This window comes from Lucilia cuprina, chromosome 5 (genome assembly GCF_022045245.1).
Source record: "Lucilia cuprina isolate Lc7/37 chromosome 5, ASM2204524v1, whole genome shotgun sequence".
In the NCBI taxonomy this organism is placed as follows: Eukaryota; Metazoa; Arthropoda; class Insecta; order Diptera; family Calliphoridae; genus Lucilia; species Lucilia cuprina.
In genome coordinates this window covers 11,809,459-11,819,426 of record NC_060953.1, presented here as the reverse complement: position 1 = coordinate 11,819,426, position 9,968 = coordinate 11,809,459, and the positions used below count along the sequence as shown (strand labels likewise).

Sequence of the window (9,968 nt, the reverse complement as noted above, 5' to 3'; positions counted from 1 at the left end):
TCCTACAAAACCAAGCTACTAGCATTAGAAATAACAAGCATTTGTTGAAATAACAACATATAACGAGCAAGTACACAAGCCAGCGAACTACATACATATATCCTTAAGAAAATAAATATCCTTTAGGAATAAATCTCATTTAGATATGAAAACAGCAGAATACAAAAATAAACACTCTCTACAACAATATCGTTAACAAAAATGAAAACAAACAAGTATAATTTTTAAAAAGGAATATTTGTAAATAACAACAAATAAAGAGAGAGAGTAAGACAAGCAACGAAAGAGAGATAGAAAGAGAGTAAAAGTAACAGCTGTGATAGAAATCCCTTCTACCTGTTAAAGACTAAGATACTTTGTAAAGAAAATAACTTTACTAAAGAAGTTGTATAGAATGTTAAAGAGAGGGAGAGAAAGAGAGAGAGAGAGTGGAATGATGAGAGAAAAAGAGATTATAAATAAAATAGAGTATAATGTGTAATATTTTGGGATTTTTAAACAAAAAACTACCACTACTATCAAACAACGTTTATCATTAGAGCTAAAATATGTATAAATTGTTGTTGTTATGAATAAAACAACAACAACTAGCTCTTGTAGTGTGAGTAAAAGAAGAAAATTTCTTTTAAATGCAACGTGCTTAACATGACTCCAAACTAAACACTAGCAATTGAAATTTATAAACAGTTTCATTCTAGACAGCAAACGAAACGGTCATGTTTTCGAACAACTACTAACGAAACGGAAATTAAAAAATATAAATTAAAAAAAACACATTTACAACTAACAAAAAAAAAGAAATATTTACGTGAAATTATAAAAGAAATTTTGAATAAAATTACATACAAAAAAAATTAAAACAAAAATTCTATGTTCAAATTATAAAAAAACAAAAGTGTTAAACAAAACCAAAGTTTAAACAAAAAAAAAAAACCTCAACCAAATACTTTTTTTAAACAAAAACAACAAACAAACCAAACATGTCTTTACCCATCACCACCTTAAGACCGGATTACCTAGAAACCTCCACCTTAACAACACCAAACTTAATGGCGGATGAATCGCAAACTGCTTCACCCACAATTATGGATATGTGGATGTCTCAGTTACAAAAAGATCATCCGGAAATATCCTTTGTCATACCTAGTCAACATGATAATCAACATATCGACAATATGATGCAATTCAAGCAATTGCTAGAGCAAGTTGGCAATACTGCTTACGATACCATAACAGCAGGTTCCCAACATCATGAAACGAATGTTTTAATAGATTCCATGGGTCAGACCATAACACATGATCAGATATCGAATAGTGCAGTTTTAAATATGGCCGATGTAAAAAATAATGCTTTAAATGGTTTGGAGAGATTTTTCTCCGGCACCGATATGCATTCATTGATCAATTATTTGTGGGTTGGTGTGGTCACCTCGTTGATAGTGTTGACTGTGATATTTGTGCTGTTCAGTTGTTATTTCTATAGGAAGTTTCGCGAATGGAAGAAATGCAGTAAGTATTTGTTAGAAAAAGTTAAAAAATTAAAAAATTATAAAACAAAATTAAACAAAAAAAGAAAAAATTTGAAAAATCTTAAAAAAAAACAAAAATGAAAAATTCAATTTAAAATCTTAAAAATTACAACTAAATTTTAAAAAAATTTCTAACAATTTTTTTCATATTAAAAAATTTTCTAAAAAATTCTTTCATTTTAAAAAATTTCCCTTAATATTTCCTTAAAACCTACCAATTAATATTTATAATACAATTAAAGTTTAAATTTTTCTTTAATTTTGATTTTTATTACTTTTTAAAAATTCCTCAATTTCAAAAAACATTGCCTACTTTTGGGCTCATCTGCATCATAGAAAAATTCTTTTTAAAGAAATCTTAACAAAATTTCAAAATTTTATAATTTTGTATTTTTCATTTCTTTAAAAGCTAATTTTGATTTTTTTTTTATTTTCTCTTTAACAATTTCTTTTAAAGAAATTTTAAATTTTTCATTTTGTAAAGAAAATAATTTTAAAGATTTTATTTTTAATTAAAAAAAATTTTCAAAAATTTCTTTAATTTTGTTATAATTTTCTTGAATTATGATTTTTGTTAAATTGTTAAGTTCAAAAAATGTTGCCTATTTTTAGGTTTAAGTCATAGGAAAAAAATTTTTCTTAAAAAAAATTTTAAAATTTAAATTTTTAACAATTTTGTATTTTTCTTTAGAAATAAAGCTAATTTTGATTTTTGTTAGATTCACATTTTAAGGTATTTTTATTGCTTTAAAAAAATAATTATAGAAAAATTTAAAAAAAAATTAATTTCTTGAAGAAATTTAAAAAATTTGAATTTTTTAAAATTTTGTATTTTTCTTTAGCAAAAAAGCTAATTTTGATTTTTGTTAAAGTTTTCCTTAAGGAAAATGGCTATATACAATTATCCAACAACCTTAACATTATTTACAACTTAATTAAACTATCTGGTAATAATATAAAATAAACCTAAAGCCAAGCCTACTTTTAGGCTAACAAACAAACATAAAACAAAAATAATCCCCTTTTCACATACAAAAAAAGAATGTAACATAAAACAAACTAATTGATTACAAATAAACCTTTAACTAACTCTACCTGTTTGTCAGGCCAGGAATAGAACACAAAAAAGGTCAAACAAAAAGAACGAAAGAAAAAACATTTGACACTTAAATAAATGTTTAACATAAAAAGGAATTTCAGCCTTTAAGTAGACTACAAACTTAGTTATTTATTTATTGCTGGTAGAGTTTTCTAAAAGAGCAATAAATATTCGTTAAAATTTTGTAAGAATAAGAAGAAATTTACTGACATGTAACAGTTACAGTTAAGTAATTAAGAGCCTATATTTAGGGGTTAAAAGAACTAATATGCTTTTAGGCTGTTAAGGAGAAGTTGTAAACACATTTTGACACATTTTTTTCTTTTTAAACAAAAAATTTAAAGAAAAACAAACATAAATCAATTATTTATAACAAAAGAAAAGTTTTTTTCTTGTATTAAGCTTTAAGCACCTGTTGCTTTTAAGCTTTTTAAACAACAAAAGAAAAAAAACTTTTTTTAAAATTTAAACAAAATTTGCTGTTGTTTTTAAATTCCAATTTACAATTTTTGTGTTTTTTTACTATTAAAACATTAATGTTGTATCAGACTTCATAAAAATGATTGCCTATCCTAAGGCTAACGAATTTTTAAGGCTTGTAGTATAATTTTAGATGCTGACAAAATGTTTATTAGTTTTATTTTATGTTGGTTATATTGCTTTTGTTTTATGTGTGTATATGTGTCATTTCAAAGGCAAAATTTATGACCATTATGTTGTTGCTGTTGTTGTTGTTCATTTGCCTAAAAATAGACAATATTCCCTTTGATGGCGTATATAAACAAAAGAATTTGCTTAACATAAAGTTTAGATTTATGAGGTTAGAGTTAAGGCCTTAACTTAATTTAAAATATCAGCTAAAACAAACCTAAAAGTAGGCAGTAGAATTTTTATGACTAAAATTAAACTTTTAAAGAATTTTATTTAAATTTTCTTTTGCTAATTTTAAACTTTTTGCTTTTCTTTTTAGATAAAGATATTCGCGCTCATTTAAATAACGATTTGTATGCTGGAGGAGCAGCAATGCCTTGTGTTTCAGCTGCTGCGGCTGCTGCAGCTAATCCTGAGGCAGCCTATTATCAAATGGAATCACCACCCTGTTATACCATTGCCACCGGTCTACCTACCTATGATGAAGCTCTACACCACAATCAACAACATTTTGCCTTTGGCATGAAATTCATTTATCCCACTTTGGCTGCTGTACATCATCAAGCCTCAAATTTGATCAGCTCCTGGGAAAAATACGACATGAATAGCAAAGACCAAAAGACAAACGCAACAGTAGCAACTAAATGTAAATCATCTCAAACCAATAACAACAACAGCAGCAACAACAACAAATTGTCATCAGTTTCAACAACACCCTCTTACTGCTCATCCTCATCATGTCTAACATTAGAAGCCTCTACAGCTAACTCAGCCTCAGCAGCTCTTTTGCTGCCACCCTCCTATGATATGGCTGCTACAATGTCTCTGCTATCAGAGCCTATGACAACAGGCGATAATGTTAGCATTAACATGCCCCAATTAGAGACGTGTGCAACATCAGCAAAAACCTCAAGTGATTTAACAGACATTATAACTGTATGATTAGCTTGTTAAAGAAAATTTTTTTTTTTTACAATTTCCCAAAAAACAAGGAAATTTGTATTAGGATTTTATTTTTAAAACCCTCCTCCCCTCCTCCTCCTCCTTCTCTCTTTAGGAGGAAAAGTGTACATAAGTTTGTAAATAGTTTACAGAAAAGTGAAAAGTTATTATTAAAAAAAAAAATTAAAACAAAATGGAGAAATATTAAAAAAATATACACACTCAAGTTTCACACATTAGCAGAACTGTTCGAAACCAAATTTTAACAAATTTTTTGTTAAAACAATTTTTTCCTAAAATCCCCATTTTGTTATTATTTATTTAAATAATTGTTTAGGTTTCTTTTCTTGTTATTATTTAAATGCCTGTAAATAATTTATTATTATTTTTTTTAATTGTATAAATCTAAAGACTGAATAGTTTATGTTTTTCCTTTGTGTATAATAATTATTATTATAATTTTTATTAAAATTTTTAAGTTATAAAATTTTTTTTAGTAATTTTAAGCAAATGATCTTGTAGTTATTTAAGTCTATTGAAAAGAAATTTGAAAAAAAACAAAATTCCAAAAAATTTTAACAAAAAATTAAAACATATTGATTGAAAAAAAATTAAAACACTTTTGAGTTTTTATTATTTTTAGAAATTTTTTTCAGTTTTTTTTCCTTTGGAAACCCTTTAACTAATTTGAGTTTAAGTAGTTATATTGCTAAAATTAGTTTAAACTGTAGTTAAACTAATCAGTAACTAAATAGTTTAGGTACTAACTAATGTAGTTACTCCGAGTAGTAGTAGTGGTAGCTGTCTAACTGGCTAATAATTAAACTAAATCTTGCAACTTTAACCAACCACTACAGATGTTTGATATATTAACAAAACCTTCTAACCCCACTGCTTTCTGGGATTAGAGAGCGAGGCATCAGACCATAATCAATAATCTGGGCAAAATTTCTGATAAAAGTAACAATTTCTTTGCCAAAACTTTCTGTGATAAACACTTCTTCGTATAGATTCAACACAATCCTCATAAGTTGGAATTAATACACTCTCATGGTTCGAATAAGATTTACCCTGATGACTCTCAATTTAGGGATAAAAGTTTCTTTCAAACATCCTCACCAGGTTCCATCTAGTATCGTGGTCATCTAATAACTATAAACTATGTTTATATTATGTTAAACTTGATCCTTGAATGACGGACATCTCTTAAGAGGACTGTGAAGGTTCAGCTTATATCACCAGTTCAGCTTGCACGGAATATAAGGCATTATTGATGTCACACGTTTATAACTTAAGACTTTTTCATTGTAAAAATATTTATATATCAAGAATTCTTCATATTGATTCAACACAATCCACATAAGTTGGAATTAATACTCCCTCATTGATTGAATAAGATTTACCCCGATGGCTCTGAATTTAGAAATAAAAGTTTCTTTCAAACATCCTTTACAGGTTCCACCTAGTATCGAGGTCATCTAATAACTCTAAACTGTGTTATATAAACTTTGTTTATATTATGTTAAACTTGAATGACGGACATCTCTTAAAAGGACTATATTACCAGTTCAGGTTCTACGGAATATAAGGCGTTAATGTTGTCATGCACTTATAACTTAGAACTTTTTCATCGAAAATACATTTTTAGATAAAGACTTCTTCATATTGATTCAACACAATTCAGATGAGTTTGAATTAATATTCTTTCAAGGTTTGAATTAGATTTATCCTGATGGCTCTCAATTAAGAGAGGAAAGTTTCTCTCAAACATTCTCACCAGTTCAGGTTCCAACTAATATAAGATATCGAGGTCATCTAATAGCTATAAGTTATACTTATATAAAGTGAAACTTTGTCCTTCAATGACGAACATCTCTGAATAGGATCAGTTCAAGTTCAACACTAAAAGAGCTATAAGTTATAACTTGGTCCTTGAATGCCGAACATCTCTTAATATGATTGTGAAGGTCCAGCATTTATGACCAGCTTAAGTTTCAACTTAGGTTCAAGACACTATAAGAGCTATTAGTTATGCGTATATAATGTTAAACATGGCTCCCAAACATCTCTTAACGACATGTTGCTGAACGACGTGTTGTGACGACTCATTACCGCCCCATTGAGCTTCTTTAACGCTCACAGATAGGAAGGCTTCTTTTGACTCAGCAACTGATACTAAAGACGAAAGTGTAGAGATGTACAAATTAGTCAAATAAGCCGAAGGCTTTGTTCTTACTCATAGAGAACACACAGTCCTAAATCTGGTATGAACAGAGTTTTCTCTGAACATACCTGGACAAGAAAGCAAGATTCAATTGTATCACTTATATATGATACTTTCTGAAAGTCGAAGTCCTTTACGTAAACACCTGTCGTGTAGTCTTTTTTAACCAGTGCTTTAGCTTCTGTGACAACTCATTAGAGCTTTTTTAGCGGTGGTTGAAATTTACGTTCGATCCACTTTGGTTAAGTACTTAAGTTATCAAATCTCTAGCCTTTGCTGAACCGTTGCTGAACTTCCGAGATGCAAAAACAAGACTTCCGTTTACAATCACGAAGATGAGATTGTAAACGGAAGTTGAGTCGGCAACAGAACTTAGAGACGTGGACGGTAGACCGAAGTACGAATCCATCAAATAAACCTAAAACATTGTTCTTACTCACAGTAAAAATCCGTTAAAAACCTAAGACTTTGTTCTAACTCACAGAGAACACACTGTGGTAAATCTGTTGTGAATTGAGTTTTCTCAGAACTTATCTGGGCAAGGATGGACAGCAACAGCACTTATCCCGAAATACAGATTTTACCGTGAATCCGACTTTTAACCGCAACTCACTCTTCCCGCGAATTTGTGATTAAACCCCAGCCATTACTTGGAACTAGAAGAAACCTCAACCAACTGACCAGGCAGCACATAATAACCTGTAGTACCAAATTATTTATTTCTCTGGTTCGACCTCATGACAAATCATTCCATGGAATATCTGAGAATTTGAATTTCATAAATATCTTAAAAGATGTTGAAATATTCAACAATAAGACTGTACTGGTTGCGGTATCAGAAGCAGTTATCTTAATGTTCAGGTATCAAGCAATCACGTCATATGACTTTGTTATAATAGCTCCCGAATACCGAAACTACATCCGCAGAAGCAGCCATGATGAAGACTACTGTTTTCTGTAAATTCCCCAAGTAAATTCATTGCGATAAATCGAAATTTCATTTAAAACCGAAAACGATTCTGAGATATGTGGTTACAGCCTGAACACTTTCAGAGTGGAAGCTAGAAGATCTAACAGAGAAAATTGAGTGCAGTTCTGAGGAGTTTTATAAAATACAATGAAAACCTCACGCCTACGACTGTTACATATCACATCCAAAGTCTCATTCTGACTGCTATACATTCTACGTCTGAATCCGCTTGAATTCAAGTATTGTAATGTAGAACTTCAGACTTACATTTTTCTTGGATCATTCCATAAAATTTTTGTGGTCCTACCCACTGTTCTGTTTTAAACAAACATGGTGAATAACTTTCACAAAAGAAAGCGAAAAAAGGTCCATGATTGAAGGAGAAACTAAACGAGAATTGCAATCATGAGAATGAATACCTTAACTAATGTTAAAGCTTTGGGAGACTTAGATTAGACTTGCTGAAAAGCAAGAAGGGGTTCCAGGATAATGTTCCACATTTGCCTGAGCTGCACACAATATTCAGCCTTAGGAACTCTTCTTCAGGGATAACTGTTAATTCAAAAAAATTTCATTTGCCTTTACAGTTGTCGACACTTAAACGTGCAGGGAGAAAGTTTAGAGAGCGGCAATATAACCTTTTGAAGGACTAAGCTTATCGGTAGTTGGTCTATACTGTAACTTCATTGGTGTTTTCATTTACTTTCTAGCTTTTTGGTAGAGCTAGACATCTCTTTAGGAATTTGAATAGGTGACACCCACTAGTTTATAGTCTATTTCTATTGGGTTCTTTTTAGGAAGATGGACAACAATAATACTAACTATTTATAATGCACCTGTCTGAAAACTAAAGTAAAAAGATCAAATATGTAATGTCCTTTAATGGTCCATGCATTCTATTCGATATTTACAACAATTTCTGTAAATATTTTAAAATCGATTAAGAAATTAGTTAAAGGGTTTCCAGAGTTTACTTAAAAATAATTTTTATTAAATTAATACCATATACTAAAGGTAATTTTAAAATTAATTTTCAATTTATCTCATAATATATGTTCATTGCCATAGATTGACCTAATTGAAAATAATAATCTATTTTAAAACTTTAAAATTTATCATTTTGCAAACTATTTATATATATTTTATTAAAATATATAAACTAAAAACATTTGATGGATTTCACTGAATATAATACAGATTTTTCATAATAAATTAAATCAAATTGACACGATTATCACTGTCAACGCCGGCGTCGCCACTACCATCATCACCATCAACAAAAACATCATAATCACCTTTCACAATCGGTTTCATGCATCACTTGCTCAGCTAAAGCACATGATTAATAAAAGTTTATTTTTTTTTTAAGCACAAAGTGTTACAAAAAAATGTTTAAATAGCTATAAATTTAATAAAAACAATTTGCAAAAATGTTTAATAATAAAACAAAGATTTATTAAATTAAAATATATTAAAAAACAATTGTTTAAATTTGATTGGAAAATTTAAAAGGGGTAAGCAGTAGAACAATTCAATCTCACTTGGATATATCTATCGAAGGCTGAGAGCCAGAGAGTTGTTATAAGAAACTTTTTTAAAAAAATTTTTAAAATATAGTCCATTTCTTGATCAGTTCCAGTTCTGTTCTAGTTCAGTTCTAGTTCAGTTCTAGTTCAGTTCTAGTTCAGTTCTAGTTCAGTTCTAGTTCAGTTCTAGTTCAGTTCTAGTTCAGTTCTAGTTCAGTTCTAGTTCAGTTCTAGTTCAGTTCTAGTTCAGTTCTAGTTCAGTTCTAGTTCAGTTCTAGTTCAGTTCTAGTTCAGTTCTAGTTCAGTTCTAGTTCAGTTCTAGTTCAGATCTAGTTCAGTTCTAGTTCTAGTTCAGATCTTATTCAGTTCTAGTAAAGTTTTTTTCCAGTTCTTGTTTCGGTTCTTATTAGTTGATGTTTAAAAATTGGAATTTTGTGGAGGTCATTCGAATCTTAAGAACTTTATTACGAAAACGCATTAGATTTGCTTGATTTCTTTTACTTGTCATTCCATTATTAATATTTAATACTTGATGCTTAAAATTATATTTTATTGCTACTTTCTCCCATTAAATCGAAAGTAAGGATATTAACAAGTGATATATAAAGGTACTAAATTAAGTACTTTCTCTTTTTTTCCTACAACAAATAGGAAGTAGTTAAAATTCTTAATACATTTAATCACTCAAATTTATTAAATGAATGTAATGTATTTATTATGTGCATTTTATTTTCAATAAATATTTTACAGGACTTTCGGCTATAAAACTCAGTTTAATGTTGTACAATTTAACGGTGTTTTAGAAAGTTTTTTTTTTTAAGGGCATAAGCCATAAAACAAGAAGGACACGTGTTGTTGTGTTTGAATTTGTTAACTTTTTTAAAAAGGTGACACAATTTAACAAATTCTTGTGAAATTTTTGAGGACTTGAGTAGGAATTTATGAATGAAACTCTTTTGAATAAATTTTCTGCTAAAAATTTGTCTATTTAAGTGGGCTCTTAAAGGAGCCACATGATTTTCAAGAT

At 29.2% G+C, this 9,968-nt stretch overlaps 1 protein-coding gene across 1 annotated transcript; it reads left to right on the top strand.

Moving 5' to 3' along the window:
* Positions 1-698: 698 nt before the first annotated feature.
* Positions 699-8,574, top strand: LOC111687598 (protein commissureless 1). Its single transcript, XM_023450043.2, has 2 exons — positions 699-1,509; positions 3,599-8,574. The coding sequence occupies exons 1-2, from the start codon at positions 981-983 to the stop codon at positions 4,219-4,221; spliced, it is 1,152 nt and encodes a 383-aa protein (XP_023305811.2). The 5' UTR covers positions 699-980; the 3' UTR covers positions 4,222-8,574.
* The last annotated feature ends 1,394 nt before the right edge of the window (positions 8,575-9,968 follow it).

What these genes read in the sequence shown, in the direction of transcription:
- LOC111687598 (XM_023450043.2), top strand. Translation starts at nt 981, where the DNA reads ATGTCTTTACCCATCACCACCTTAAGACCGGATTACCTAGAAACCTCC. An exon ending in TCGCGAATGGAAGAAATGCA is followed by an intron (nt 1,510 to 3,598) that starts GTAAGTATTTGT and finishes TTTTCTTTTTAG; the next exon opens with ATAAAGATATTCGCGCTCAT.